This window comes from Hyperolius riggenbachi, chromosome 10 (genome assembly GCF_040937935.1).
Source record: "Hyperolius riggenbachi isolate aHypRig1 chromosome 10, aHypRig1.pri, whole genome shotgun sequence".
NCBI classification, from domain to species: Eukaryota; Metazoa; Chordata; class Amphibia; order Anura; family Hyperoliidae; genus Hyperolius; species Hyperolius riggenbachi.
The window spans coordinates 255,968,009-255,984,818 of record NC_090655.1 but is presented as its reverse complement, the minus strand read 5'-3'; the positions used below and the strand labels follow the sequence as shown (position 1 = coordinate 255,984,818).

The window sequence follows — 16,810 nt, the reverse complement described above, 5'->3', positions numbered from 1 at the left end:
AGGGACCAAACAGACTTCTAGGGGTTGGAAGAAGCCCCAGGTATGTCAAACTTTTTTTTTTAAATCGCCAGATGTATCCTTTAAAAGGACAACCAAGGTGACATGTGACATGATGAGATAGACATGAGTATGTACAGTGCCTAGCACACTAATAACTATTCTGTGTTCCTTTGTTTCTTTCTCTGCCTGAAAAAGTTAAACATCAGGTATGTAAGTGGCAGTTTCTGTCGGGGTCGGGACCGGGTCAGACTATAGCATAACCCTCACTGATAAGTAATTACAGCCATAAAACACTTTCCTGTCAGTAAATGGCTTCTGAAAGCAGGAAATTGATAAAAAGGGTAGATAATTCATAGATTTTAGCTCTGGCATACTTCAATGAAGGTGTCATTGAGTATAGAAAATGAAACAGTAAAAACTTAACTTAATTAGATTTAAATATAAAATAAAACTGTTGGATATTTTTTTTTACCTGAGATGTCCTTTAACCATTTATGCCGCCTGGACATGATTGTCACGTCCAGACGGCTGCTGAAGTGCTGCTACGGGCTTCTGCATGCTACAGCACGTACCTACGTGTTCTCCCTGCTAGCCCAGAGATCATTGAATGAGAACATGGTTCCCATTCATTGATCTAAGTCCCCGGTAGAAAGACCGATGGCTTCTTATCAGAAACCGCCGTCTTTCTGATTAAAAAAGAGTTTACCGTCCTCCTAATGCTTCCTGGAAGTGAGAGCATTCGGGTTCCAGAAAGAATTTTTCTTTTTTACTTTGGCCATCTTGTGGCCAAATAGTAAAACTGCATCTACATACATTTTTCAATGAAATAAACTCATATTATTACATTTACATTTAACGCTATACCTCCCACACCAAAAATTACCCAAATAAAACTTTTTATGGAAAAAAAAAATTACAATTAAAAAACAAAAACATAAATAGTTACCAAAGGGGCTGAACTTTTTTAATATGCATGTCAAGAGGGTACATTACAAACATTTTTTAAATTATAAGCTTGGACGCAAAACTGAAAAAATGCACCTTTATTCCAAATAAAATATTGGCGCCATACATTGTGATAGGGACATAATTTAAATGGTGTAATAACCAGGACAAATGGGCAAATAAACTACATAGGTTTTTAATTATGGTAGTATGTATTATTTTAAAGCTATAATGGCTGAAAACTGAGAAATAATGAATTTTTTCAATTTTTTCTCTTAATATTCCTGCGAAAATGCATTTAGAAAAAAATAATTCTTAGCAAAATGTCCCACCCAAAGAAAGCTTAACTGGTGACAGAAAAAAACAAGATATAGATCAATTTATTGTGATTATTAGTGATAAAGTTATTGGCGAATGAATGGGAGGTGAAAATTACTCTAATGCATAAGGTGAAAAATACCCGCGGGCTGAAATGGTTGAAGCTGATTTATCACAAATACTTCCCCATTTCTCCCAACTCCATCCATCTATATCAAGACAAGACAAGACAAATAACATTTATATTGCGCTTTTCTCCTTGCGGACTCAAAGCGCCAGAGCTGCAGCCACTAGGGCGCGCTCTATTGGCAGTAGCAGTGTAAGGGAGACTTGCCAAAGGTCTCCTACTGAATTAGTGCTGGCTTACTGAACAGGCAGAGCCGAGATTCGAACCCAGGTCTCCTGTGTCAGAGGCAGAGCCCTTAACCATTACACCATCAGCCAACTGATATCACATTCGCTCAGACAGCCCATTGATATTCGGCACATTGTCCAGAAGAATAACTTTATTAACAGCTTTACATACAGGAGAGATACTTGGAGATGCATCAGATTTCCATTCTAATAGGTTTTATTTTGTTACATAACACAGAATCGTTTCCAACAACAGCTTCTCATATTTGTGTACAGCAGTGATTGTAACACAAATAACAATAACCTGTCCCCCTCTCCACCCCAGAATTCCTGTATCTCACCTCCAGCCCAAACACCTGTATCCAATCATCTCCTAATTTACATGCGGGGTGCAGCACTGAGGCATTGGAGTGTCTATAGCAGTGACTGTAACACATATAACAATAACCTGTCCCCCTCTCCACCCCAGAATTCCTGTATCTCACCTCAAACCCAACACCTGTATCCAATCATCTCCTAATTAACCATTGGGGTGTCTATAGCAGTGACTGTAACACATATAACAATAACCTGTCCCCCTCTCCACCCCAGAACTCCTGTATCTCACCTCTAGCCCAAACACCTGTATCCAATCATCTCCTAATTTACATCTGGGGTGCAGCACTGAGGCATTGGGGTGTCTATAGCAGTGATTATAACACACATAACAATAACCTGTCCCCCTCCCACCCCAGAATTCCTGCATCTCCCCACAAGCCCAAACACCTGTATCCAATCATCTCCTAATTTACATGCGGGGTGCAGCACTGAGGCATTGGGGTGTCTATAGCAGTGACTGTAACACATATAACAATAACCTGTCCCCCTATCCACCCCAGAATTCCTGTATCTCACCTCCAGCCCAGACACCTGTATCCAATCATCTCCTAATTTACATTTGAGGTGCAGCACTGAGGCATTGGGGTGTCTATAGCAGTGATTGTAACACATATAACAATAACCTGTCCTCCTCTCCACCCCAGAATTCCTGTATCTCACCTCCAGCCCAGACACCTGTATCCAATCATCTCCTAATTTACATTTGGGGTGCAGCACTGAGGCATTGGGGTGTCTATAGCAGTCAGTGTAACACATATAACAATAACCTGTCCCCCTCTCCACCCCAGAATTCCTGTATCTCACCTCCAGCCCAAACACCTGTATCCAATCATCTCCTTCTAATTTACATTTGGGGTGCAGCACTGAGGCATTGGGGTGTCTATAGCAGTGATTGTAACACATATAACAATAACCTGTCCTCCTCTCCACCCCAGAATTCCTGTATCTCACCTCCAGCCCAAACACCTGTCTCCAATCATCTCCTAATTTATATTTGGGGTGCAGCACTGAGGCATTGGGGTGTCTATAGCAGTGACTGTAACACATATAACAATAACCTGTCCCCCTCTCCACCCCAGAACTCCTGTATCTCACCTCCAGCCCAAACACCTGTATCTAATCATCTCCTAATTTACATGTGGGGTGCAGCACTGAGGCATTGGGGTGTCTATAGCAGTGACTGTAACACATATAACAATAACCTGTCCCCCTCTCCACCCCAGAATTCCTGTATCTCACCTCCAGCCCAAACACCTGTATCCAATCATCTCCTTCTAATTTACATGTGGGGTGCAGCACTGAGGCATTGGGGTGTCTATAGCAGTGACTGTAACACATATAACAATAACCTGCCCTCTTCTCCACCCCAGAATTCCTGTGTCTCATCTCCAGCCCAAACACCTGTATCCAATCATCTCCTTCTAATTTACATTTGGGGCGCAGCACTGAGGTATTGGGGTGTATCTGCATTATTTGTGCTGGAGTATAATATGACCTGGAAATACATCTGATTTCTAATACCTTATCAGTTATCCTATTTATAGCATTACAATGTAAAATAGTTGCCAATATAACAATATAGATTCTGAGGCGCTTAATTTGAATCCTTGTGCAGATTGTTTGATACTCCTCCCTATATTGCCTGATGAAGCGGGGTTGAACCTGCGAAACGCGTTGCATTTCTTTTTGGAGTTCCTAATAAATGTGTTTGACTGTCTGAATCGCAGTCGTTTTCGTGTCTGCTTGAGGGAGGTAAGACCACCACTTCCTCCTTCAATTTTGCCATTTAAGTTGGTTTTTAAGCTCATTTAATCTAATCTTATACTTTTGGCGCCTCTGTTCATTGTATACAATCCTTCCATGTCAAGATTATCTGCCTACAGTCAGAGCACGCTGAGGCTACAATTGCCAATCAGATCATATCCAGTGGTAGCCAAGCTACTCCTAATACCTCCCCTTCAGTTACTGCAGTGCCGACACTGTTTTCTACAATTGCATTCAAATCTCTTCAGGTTTCCTGGATGTAAAAAAAAGACATAGGCCTCAATTCACTAAGCTTATGGCCTCAATTCACTAAGATTATCTCCTGTCTTTAATAACTCTTCTAGAGTTGTTACCATGGTGATAAGGCATGTAGTATTCAGGAAACATTTTACCTCAGGCAAACCTAAAGTTAACTCTTCTGTCTTTAAGTTAACTCTTCAATCCTTACAATAACTCCAGAGTTAAAGACAGGCTGTTAATTAGCTGCATGTGAAAATAACTACAGAGGAGGTAAATTAACTACAGAGGAGGTAAATTAACTACAGAGGAGGTAACTTAAGGAATGAAGAGTTAAGATAACTCTCTCACTGGTGGAGGTAAGTTTTCTCTTGCCTTATTATCTCCAGCATGATCTTAGTGAATTGAGGCCTTTCTCCTGTCTTTAATAACTCTTCTAGAGTTGTTACTATGGTGATAAGGCATGTAGTATTCAGGAAACATTTTACCTCAGGCAAGCCTAAAGTTAACTCTTCTGTCTTTAAATTAACTCTACAATCCTTAAAATAACTCCAGAATTAAAGACAGGCTGTTAATTAACTGCGTGTGAAAATAACTACAGAGGAGGTAAATTAACTACAGAGGAGGTAAATTAACTACAGAGGAGGTAAATTAACTACAGGAGAGGTAACTTAAGGAATGAAGAGGTAAGATAACTCTCTCACGTGTGGAGGTAAGTTTTCTCTTGCCCTTTTATCTCCAGCATGATCTTAGTGAATTGAGGCCATAGAGAGAGGGAAATCTCCTTTCCTCCGGTCAGTCTGGATGAATGGGAGCTTCTAATGCTGGGAATACACCATGAGTCACCATGGCTCAATACATAATTTCTGACGGGTCCGATCTGATTTTGGAAAGTTTTTCTGAATTATTTTTTTCACTGAAGTGAATTGATCAGAAAAACAATTGAAGAATAGATCAGAAAATCGATCGGGTCAGTTAATTTGCTAAAAAAAACTCACTGTGTTTTCCCACATCTGCAGCTCACTGAAAGTAAATAACAATGGTATATAGAACTTTCCTGGAGTCTCACATTCTTATTTTCACATTAATGGGCTTAAATGCTCCCACAATAACAGCTCTTCATCACTTTCTTGTTATCAGGAGTGTTTGTTTAGCCAGATAGAAGTATTTTGTCTTTTATTGACACTTTAGGAGAGCCAAGGCTGCATGCGACTGAAGATCCTGCCTCATTTGCATAGATAAAGCGCCTAGTTTATTAACCCTTGCAATATAAAACATAAACATTTAACACATGTAAATTCTAACTAGGCTTTAGTACTATATGTACCCATGTTTATCTCATTGTGACATGAAAGTGTTATCCATGTGCATTTTGCAAAAAGTAAAAGAAACAATAGAAAATAAAATTTATACTCACACTCAACACAGGTGTTGGTCAAGCAGTGAGTTATGCCTAAAGCATTTCCCACACTTTGCACATGGATAGGGCTTTTCACTACTGTGAGATTTTTCATGCCTGATAAGAATTGATTTACGCCCAAAACATTTCCCACACTCAGCGCATGAATAGGGCTTTTCACCACTGTGAGATTTCTCATGCCTGAGAAGAATTGATTTACGCCCAAAACATTTCCCACACTCAGCACAAGAATAGGGCCTCTCACCAGCGTGTGATCTCTCATGTTGGACATGGCTTGATTTATCTTTAAACCTTTTCCCACACTGAGCACATGCATAGGGCTTCTCATCACTGTGAGAGTTCTCATGTCTGACAAGGGATGATTTCAGAGCAAAACATTTCCCACACTCTGCACATGAAAATGGCTTCTCACCAGTGTGAGATCTCTCATGTCTGTCAAGATGTGATTTATTCCAACAACATTTCCCACACTCAGAACACGGAAAGAGCTTCTCACCAGTGTGCGATGTCTCATGTCTGACAAGCTGTGATTTACGCCCAAAACATTTCCCACACTCAGCACATGCATAGGGCGTCTCACCAGTGTGAGATCTCTCATGTCTAATGAGGTGTGATTTCTGAGCAAAACATTTCCCACACTCAGCACATGAATAGGGGGTCTCACCAGTGTGGGTTCTCTCATGTCTGACAAGCAGTGATTTCTGTACAAAACATTTCCCACACTCAGAACACAAATAGGGCTTCTCACCAGTGTGAGATCTCTCATGTGCGACAAGATGTGATTTATTCCAACAACATTTCCCACATTCAGCACATGAATAGGGATTCTCACCAGTGTGACATCTCTCATGAAAGATAAGATGTGATTTCTGGACAAAACATTTCCCACACTCAGCACATGAGTAGCACTTCTCTATAGTGTGAGAGCTCTCATGTCTGACAAGCTGTATTTTATGTGCAAAACATTTCCCACACTCAGTACAGTGATAGGGCTTCTCACCAGTATGAATTCGCTCATGTCTGACAAGCTCCGATTTCCAAACAAAACATTTCCCACACTCAGCACATGAATAGGGCTTCTCACCAGTGTGAGATCTCTCATGTGTGACAAGATGTGATTTCCATACAAAACATTTCCTACATGTGGAACAGGAATAAGGCCTTCCGGCAGTAGTAGAGCTGTGGTGGGTATGAGGCCTCTGAGGGTCAGACAGGTGAGGGGAGTCTGGGAAAATATTTGGGGTAACCAGGATATGTGCAGGAGACTCTTGTCCAGTGACATCATCATCCGTTGTGCAGTCTGTGGATACAGAGAGACGAGTCTCTGAGAGGTTCCTGATGCCGGGACTCCGCTCTGCAAATAGAGAAACATCATTACTTCCTGTTAGAGATTTCTGAGGGGAGGAACAATTATCATTAGGGATGGTCAGTGAGCTGCTGAGAATTCCAAGTCATTATTATTTAGTATTTATATAGCGCCGACATCTTCCGCAGCACTGTACAGAGTATACATAGTCTAGTCACTAACTGTCCCTCAGAGTGGCTCACAGTCTAATCCCTACCATAGTTATATGTCTGTGTATGTATTGTGTAGTGTACGTATCATAGTCTAAGGCCAATTTGAGGGGGAAGCCAATTAACTTATCTCTATGTTTTTGGGATGTGAGAGGAAACCAGAGTGCCCGGAGGAAACCCACGCAAACACAGGAAGAACATACAAACTCCGTGCAGATGTTGATCTGGCTGTGAATCGAACCAGGAATCCAGCACTGCAAGGAGAGAGCGCTAACCAGAGCGCCACTGTGCTGCCCAAGTTGATGCAAAACGTATGCAAATTGGACAGATGAGTTATTGGCAAGACAATGACCATCACTAATTATCAGCCTGACACAGAACTGCAGAAGGTTTTTCTCATTACTTTGGCTTGCATGCAACTTTTATGTAGCTTGGAATTTAGCCAATCAAATGCATTTTCTGATAGATGTTATTAGCTGTATACAATTTGCATTATAGCATCTTTTTGACCCTCCCCTACACCTAAACCAATGGCCATACATGGAAAAGCAGTACATTGTAGAGCTTGATGAGACAATGGAAGCAATGTGTTACTCCTGTGACAACAGACCTATATGTACTTATAGCAAGAAATCTGTGTTATGTTTGTAGAGCAATGTGGTGTCACTTACACATTCCTATCACCATTATATCCTCCTGTCTCTCATATGCCCCTTGTAATGTACTTTTTTCAAATCATACAATGAATGCAAGAAAGTGCATGCCAATTTATATATCAATTTTAAAGCTGTCACTATCGGGCATGGAAACAAAATAAAACATTTGGCTATTTCAGAAAACTGTACTGACTTACACACCTTCAACAACCACAAGTTAAAACAAAAACATTTTCTAGCCACGATGATTAAGGCAGCAAAACCAAAATCTTTAAACATACAGACTCTCCTACAAAGAAAAAAAAAATAGGAACAATGCAGCTGAAAGTAGGACTAATGGCATTACAAGATAATCTACTGACTATCTGAAGAGACATTGGGGAATACTGATAAGGCAAATTAATATAGCGTAGCGCCCACACTCGCAGCTGCAGACTCTGCAGAAGGGTCCCAAACCTGAATAAACTTAATAAACAATCACAGAAAGCGCTTGCTAAAGGAGATTCAAGTAAAAAACAATACTTTAATAAAATACTTAAAAGAACAATAAAGGATTGGACAGATTTGTCCAGTTTTTTGAAAAAATGCTGGTAGCATAAAATCACATGCAGATCGCATGAGATACTGAAACAGGTAAAACACCCGCCTCAGGTGTATATGTACATATACTAAAAACTGATACTGGTTTAAAACTGATGACGGACCTGGAAAAGTCCCAAACAATGGTCTTATGGGCAGGATCCCTCTGTCCTAAAACAGGGATTTCTTTAGATGTTAACAGTAGCTTGTTCCATAATAAAGGAGGATTTTGATTTATCAGATTTGCATAGAGTGAAGTACAATTGCTTCAATGTGGCAATGAGGTTAATCCAACTTGTGTGCGACTGCACTGAAACAATCTCACCCGTCTCGTGTTGGTTGAGGTTAATCCGTGTTGTTGCGCAGGACTGCGTCTTCCGAGGAGCCGCTCTATCTTACTGGCCCCGGCCGGTGGCACAGTAAGAGAGACTAGACGGAGGTGTCACGTCGGGCAGGAGTGCCCGGCTCCCCTATAGATGATGTGGGTATTTGGGTGGCAGCGGCACGCCGCTGAGCGGACTTCCGTATTGAGGCTTGATGTTAGCAGCCGCTTGGCTCCAGCTGACCCCGTTCCCCACTGGTGGTGACGTCACACTCACAGCCTACGCTGACGTTTCGGAGGGAACGCCCCCCTTTCTCAAAGCTTGGCTGCTGGGGGATCTGGGGCTGGCTTTTTATGTCCTATGTAGCGCTGTCAGTTTTGCTCAAATGCAAATAATTCCAAGTCTTTATTAAGCCCGTGTGGAATAAGAGAATTTAAATTAAAAATCCACATTGTTTCTCTGCGGGACATTTCTGATATATAGTCTCCTCCTCTCCATGGTCTCTTTACTTGCTCCAGTGCACAGAATTTGGTTCCCTTAAAGGAACATCCATGTTTCATCTTGTAATGTTCTGATAATGGGTGTTTCTTACAACCTTTTTTGATATTCATACAGTGTTCATTCAGTCTCTCTTTGAGGGATCTTTTGGTTCTTCCCACATAGTGTTTAGAGCATGGACATATTAATACATATATAACCCCCTTAGAGTCACAATTGGTAACATCCCTAATCTTAAATTTATCTTTACTGGTCATCGATTGGATTTCATGTATTTTTTCAATTGAAGAGTTAGATTCTCTACATGCTCTGCAAAAGCCACACTTCTTGAAGTATCCATCTTGTTTACCTTGTGCTGTGCTTTTTACGGTTGGGGCTAATATATTGCCCAGATTCTGAGATCTCCTAAAAATCAATTTTGGCTGTTCTGATAATATAGGCATCAATATAGGATCTTCCCTCAAAATGTTCCAATACTTGCCCACTATACTCTGAACTCTTGAAGATTGTGACGAATATTTCATAATAAGACATGGTTGCTGATCATTATGATCCATGTGAACCCCCCTCTCCCTTAATAGATCCTGTCTTACTGTACTTTTCGCTCGTTCTCTAGCTTCCATTAGAGCTTCAACTGGATACCCTTTTTGTTGAAATCTATCGTGCAATATGTCAGCCTCAGCCTCAAAGTCACTGATCCTAGAACAGTTTCTCCTCAGCCTAAGAAATTGACCTCCAGGTATGTTGGTCAACCATTTAAGATGGTGACAACTATCTATATTAATGAAACTGTTGGTATCCACTGGTTTCAAATAAGTTCTAGTTAATATCTTGTCGTTTTCCTTGTAAATGGTAAGGTCCAAAAAGTTGACCTCTGTCTGACTGGAGTCCCCAGTGAATTTGAGGTTGTAGCTGTTGTCATTTATCCACCTCATAAAAGCCTCCAAACTGGCTTTGGTGCCCTGCCAGATAAAAAATGCATCGTCTATGAATCTCCTCCAGAGCACCAGGGCGGCTCCGGGGCCCCCTGGGCCATAAAGATGGAAGCGTTCCCAGTGGGACATATAGAGGTTGGCGAAAGAGGGGGCAAACCTCGTCCCCATCGCCGTCCCGGTGCCCTGGAGGAAGTACTGACCCTCATAGACGAAGTAATTGTGTTTAAGAATGAACTGGATGCCATCCAAAATAAACTGTATCTGTTCCTCCCTTAAGTTGTGAGCCTCTTCCAGGAAAAACTTCACTGTTTCCATTCCTTTGTCATGTGGTATGACAGTGTACAGTGAGCTAACATCCACTGTACATAACCAGTACTCGTCCTGCCATCCATAGCCATTAAGAATTCTTAAAAAGTGGCCAGTGTCTTTGATGTAGGCAGGAGTTTTCTTGACCAGTTCTTGTAGATAGAGGTCCACATAATGAGACAACTGTGAGGACATAGAACCTATCCCCGATATTATCGGCCTCCCAGGTGGATCATGTAGACCTTTATGAATTTTTGGGAGGTGATAATACACGGGGATTCTAGGATGTTCTTGATAAAGATAAAGGTATTCCTCCTCATTGATGATGCCCTTGAATTTGGCATCCTCCAGAAGATTTTTCAGCCTCCTGAGGAACTTAAATGTGGGGTCCATAGGAAGTATCTGGTAGGTCTCTTGATTTAATAGTTGTCGATTGGCTTCTTTATGGTAAGGACATAGAAAATTACCATAAAGAAGCCAATCGACAACTATTAAATTCGTCTATGAGGGTCAGTACTTCCTCCAGGGCACCGGGACGGCGATGGGGACGAGGTTTGCCCCCTCTTTCGCCAACCTCTATATGTCCCACTGGGAACGCTTCCATCTTTATGGCCCAGGGGGCCCCGGAGCCGCCCTGGTGCTCTGGAGGAGATTCATAGACGATGCATTTTTTATCTGGCAGGGCACCAAAGCCAGTTTGGAGGCTTTTATGAGGTGGATAAATGACAACAGCTACAACCTCAAATTCACTGGGGACTCCAGTCAGACAGAGGTCAACTTTTTGGACCTTACCATTTACAAGGAAAACGACAAGATATTAACTAGAACTTATTTGAAACCAGTGGATACCAACAGTTTCATTAATATAGATAGTTGTCACCATCTTAAATGGTTGACCAACATACCTGGAGGTCAATTTCTTAGGCTGAGGAGAAACTGTTCTAGGATCAGTGACTTTGAGGCTGAGGCTGACATATTGCACGATAGATTTCAACAAAAAGGGTATCCAGTTGAAGCTCTAATGGAAGCTAGAGAACGAGCGAAAAGTACAGTAAGACAGGATCTATTAAGGGAGAGGGGGGTTCACATGGATCATAATGATCAGCAACCATGTCTTATTATGAAATATTCGTCACAATCTTCAAGAGTTCAGAGTATAGTGGGCAAGTATTGGAACATTTTGAGGGAAGATCCTATATTGATGCCTATATTATCAGAACAGCCAAAATTGATTTTTAGGAGATCTCAGAATCTGGGCAATATATTAGCCCCAACCGTAAAAAGCACAGCACAAGGTAAACAAGATGGATACTTCAAGAAGTGTGGCTTTTGCAGAGCATGTAGAGAATCTAACTCTTCAATTGAAAAAATACATGAAATCCAATCGATGACCAGTAAAGATAAATTTAAGATTAGGGATGTTACCAATTGTGACTCTAAGGGGGTTATATATGTATTAATATGTCCATGCTCTAAACACTATGTGGGAAGAACCAAAAGATCCCTCAAAGAGAGACTGAATGAACACTGTATGAATATCAAAAAAGGTTGTAAGAAACACCCATTATCAGAACATTACAAGATGAAACATGGATGTTCCTTTAAGGGAACCAAATTCTGTGCACTGGAGCAAGTAAAGAGACCATGGAGAGGAGGAGACTATATATCAGAAATGTCCCGCAGAGAAACAATGTGGATTTTTAATTTAAATTCTCTTATTCCACACGGGCTTAATAAAGACTTGGAATTATTTGCATTTGAGCAAAACTGACAGCGCTACATAGGACATAAAAAGCCAGCCCCAGATCCCCCAGCAGCCAAGCTTTGAGAAAGGGGGGCGTTCCCTCCGAAACGTCAGCGTAGGCTGTGAGTGTGACGTCACCACCAGTGGGGAACGGGGTCAGCTGGAGCCAAGCGGCTGCTAACATCAAGCCTCAATACGGAAGTCCGCTCAGCGGCGTGCCGCTGCCACCCAAATACCCACATCATCTATAGGGGAGCCGGGCACTCCTGCCCGACGTGACACCTCCGTCTAGTCTCTCTTACTGTGCCACCGGCCGGGGCCAGTAAGATAGAGCGGCTCCTCGGAAGACGCAGTCCTGCGCAACAACACGGATTAACCTCAACCAACACGAGACGGGTGAGATTGTTTCAGTGCAGTCGCACACAAGTTGGATTAACCTCATTGCCACATTGAAGCAATTGTATTTCACTCTATGCAAATCTGATAAATCAAAATCCTCCTTATTATGGAACAAGCTACTGTTAACATCTAAAGAAATCCCTGTTTTAGGACAGAGGGATCCTGCCCATAAGACCATTGTTTGGGACTTTTCCAGGTCCGTCATCAGTTTTAAACCAGTATCAGTTTTTAGTATATGTACATATACACCTGAGGCGGGTGTTTTACCTGTTTCAGTATCTCATGCGATCTGCATGTGATTTTATGCTACCAGCATTTTTTCAAAAAACTGGACAAATCTGTCCAATCCTTTATTGTTCTTTTAAGTATTTTATTAAAGTATTGTTTTTTACTTGAATCTCCTTTAGCAAGCGCTTTCTGTGATTGTTTATTGGGGAATACTTACCACTGATCCAATACTGAATCATCAAATTATGGCAACACCACAGTGCACATTTAGGAGAGCTAATAACCTCAAAAATACCCTAGCACCAAGTAAATGAGATAAACAGAGGAACACCAAGAGCCCCAATAGTGTAGTATGTATTGACAAAGGGGATAATGACAAAGAGTAAAGGTAGCCATACACTGGCTCGATTCCCGGCCGTTTCGACAGCAGATTCGATCCTGGGATCGAATTTGCTGCCAATCGTTCGCGGTAAACGCAGCCGCCGATCCGATTCCCTCCCGGAATCGGATCGGTCCGTCGATCGCGCCGTGCGGGAAATTACCCTCGATCGCCCGCGGGTAAAGTGCGCGTCGCTAGCGGCGGCCGATCCGATCAGGTATACATTACCTGAGGCTGGCTCCCGGGCGTCTTCTCCGTGCTGCACGGCTCTGTTCCGGCTCCATCCATCCCAGCGCTTCCTGTGTCACTGCAGTGACCAGGAAGTTCTAATAGAGGGCGCTCTATTTGAACTTCCTGGTCACGGAGTAACACAGGAAGCGCCGTAATGGATCCGGAACAGAGCCGTGCAATGCGGAGAAGAGGACCCGGAGCCAGCATCAGGTAATGTATACGGGGGGGGGGGGGGGACAGGCGGCAGGAGCAGCTCAGCAGATGGTGAATCGGTTTAAGGCTGAAATCGATTCACAATCTGTTTGCAGTAAAGGCAGCCATACGATCCCTCTCTGATCAGATTCGATCAGATAGGGATCTGTCAGCTGGTCGATCTAATGGCACATCGACCAGTGTATGGCTACCTTAATAGTTGTTATACTCACAAACATGGGTCACCAATAGGCAACCACTGTAAAGGCAGGTGGGGAGATTATGACCCCACTCAGGAATAAGAAGTCGCTCTCTGTAGATAGTAGAAAAGGGTCACAACCCTCCACCCAGGGTGGATACAATATTATATAGGAGAGAACAGAGACGCCAAAAGGATAAAAGGGGTTTTAAAGGAGCTTAAAATCCAAAAATTTGGTAATTAGAGGAGGCAGTGGTGGACTTACCTCCTCCAAGCAGACACAACACGACTGTACATTCAGTCTATTTATTAACGAACTCCAGATAAAACAAAGCAACGCGTTTCACGGGTCAGTGCCCGCTTCCTCAGGGAATAGAAAAAGGAGTTACAGCATCTAGCAAAACAAACAACACTCAGCGCCTCTCGATGTTTGTTTCTTTGCTACCTGACAATACTAGCCTTATGACTATTGCCGGGTCTTTTAAGTTCATTGGCCCCTATATACACAAGGTATATAGTTTATCTTATTATTTGTCCATGTGGAGTACAGAATATAGGTTGCACCACACTCCGGTTAAGAACCAGAGTGGGTCAGCAAGGGAAGAACATACAAAAAGGTTATGAAAAGCATGGCCTCAAGACATTAGAAGGAAACAAGTACATCCAAAAACCCAAACTGATAACGTTCCCAATCCATTGAGCATATTCCCCCTATTTAGCGATAATCTATATATTTTGAAAATAAAGAAAACCCAAAGAACTCCCCATGAGGAGATGGACTAGTCCAGAACCTGTCAGATTTTTACTACATACTGTAAGTGACCGCAAGATAGAAAAAAAAATGGTCTCAGGTAACCTCCAAGTCTCTGTGAACGAGAGAAAGCAGGAATGCAATGCTGCAGTATCGTTAGACAATGTGATGTAAGCACATGTATGTAAGTATTATACTCACAAGGGTGGGTTGCAAAACTTGCAACCACCGCCTGAGCATGTGGGAATATAAGACAATGCAAGACAAATAACATTTATATTGCGCTTTTCTCCTGGCGGACTCAAAGCGCCAGAGCAGCAGCCACTAGGGCGCGCTCTATAGGCAGTAGCAGTGTTAGGGAGGCTTGCCTAAGGTCTCCTACTGAATAGGTGCTGGCTTACTGAACAGGCAGAGCCAAGATTCAAACCCTGGTCTCCTGTGTCGGAGGCAGAGTCCTTAACCATTACACCATCCAGCCACCGTCCACACTGCGAGTCCCAGTTCTGTTGGTACAGATGCTGGTCAGTCGCGCTCCTGGATTAGTTGGGAAGATTTGAAGGTCCTCATGACTAAGAAAAACCCTATGGGGTATGGACAATACTAAAAAACCCTTGTGGAGGCGCTGTTGATGACATGATACTACTAGATGTTGTATATATTGTATGAGAAGTGTAATGTCTTACCTTCTCAGAAGGACAAACTATCATTTAATGGAAAAAGTATTGTTTATTCATGCACGGTAGACAGCGCATTTCACAGGTCTTGGCCCGCTTCCTCAGGAGAATGCAAGTGCCTGTAGAACTTTTGGTCATGAACTAATGGCCTCTAGTAAAATGGAAAGCTGTTCTATTCTAAAAGTGCAGTATTCTTTAATTGCGTTGCAGTATGCTGAAGACACACCCTGATGAAGCATCACACATGACGCGAAACGTCGGTAGGCGGAGCCACGCAGCTTGAGTTTCCGGCCATGCTCCTGCGCTGATGAGCGTCTGGGCGTTTGGCGTCCTTTTCCCCGCTGTTTGCCTTGCGGGAGACAGCAGCTTGCCGGTTTGTAGCCGGACTCCACCCGGGAGGAGGTGATCTATTTATCGGGCCAAGCGGGTGAACGAGACGAACGAAACGGCCCTACGTCCAGTGTTGCCATGCCATAGCGCCAAACGGAACAGTGACGCATGCACCAAAGGAACAAACTGGATGCTACTAACTGTTTGCCTGTACTGCGGTGAGATCCACCCCTTTTTCCTTCATATGGATATATAAAATTACAACAGCTCCAAGGGTATCTAACATGTTAGCTCCCCAATTGGATACTAAATGAAGGGATTGTCTAACCTTATTAATATGGCTGTTGCCTGGAGTCTATAGGACTATGGTAATTCTAAGGGGGGCCCCCGCCACAATTTGCTCAATTTATGCATGGCACCAGTATGCAAGCGCGGGATGCTTGGAGTATGTAAGCGTGGGATTGTCCAATTGTCTTACTGAAACGGAACATTTATTATTAATGCTGCCTTGATGGCTACATGAGTTTTTTGCATAAGCAATTTTAACTTGTTGAATCATATTTGCTACCTTTTGATATGTATGTCATTTTGAGATTTTGCATGTCCCCAACTGTTTAAATACATTTTTGATACTTGATACATTAAGGTGGCTTGTAACCCATATATGTTCAGATATCTTGTGGCAGTATTCTTACCCACCTACTTTTTTTTTTATCAAATAGTGTATGGGTACTCTTTATTCTTCCTTTTCGGGAGCCGGTCTACCTGATAATTCATAAGCTTTAGTAATACATCACTTTAACCAGTTACTAAGTGTACTTTTGGAGGCCTTCAATCCATTATGGGCCTCCTGAAATCGTACAAACAAATTGTCATCCTTCGTCCATGGGGAAGTTTTGTCTGAATAGATCAAAATCATTTTCCTGACATCTAAGGACATTGATATCTTTTCTTTCTTGTTTGAAGGATTAGAACAAAAAGAAGGAATGGAAATTGGCTGCTCCTTATGAGCAAGGTGCAAGGCAATCAGCGCACCGCCAAGCTACTACAATGCTGGTTTCAAGTGTAAAACCGGCCTCAGTGTGCCAATTGGCAAACCCAAATCCAATCCTTTCTGTAAGAAATGCAGAATATTGGGTATAGAACATTTAGCCACATTTTCTGGAGAATCTTTATTAAATCTGCAAGTTTTCCAGCTTCTTAAGTAAATGGTTGAAGGAACTTCCATCCAAGTGGGTAACAAAGTCACAATTACTTTTTCGGAAAGGCACCTGGCCGTACTAAGAACCAATCAAATACCTCCTCTTCAGGTTCAGAATGTCTTGAGAAGGATTAACCCCCTTGGTGGTATGATTATTTCCAGATTTTAGGGTCTAAAAGCAGTACAATTCTTTTGCATGTTTTTAGACCCTTAAATTGGGAAAAAAATCATGCTGCTTGGGAGATCTGCAGCAG

General features: G+C 42.3%; 1 protein-coding gene across 1 annotated transcript in view; it reads right to left on the bottom strand.

The window, feature by feature from the left end:
- Window positions 1-1,705: 1,705 nt before the first annotated feature.
- Window positions 1,706-16,810, bottom strand: part of LOC137537113 (uncharacterized) — a 162,792-nt gene continuing 147,687 nt past the window's right edge. The window contains 1 exon segment of the mRNA XM_068259248.1: window positions 1,706-6,770. Within this exon segment, the coding sequence (XP_068115349.1) occupies window positions 5,416-6,770 (1,355 nt within the window). The 3' untranslated portion in view covers window positions 1,706-5,415.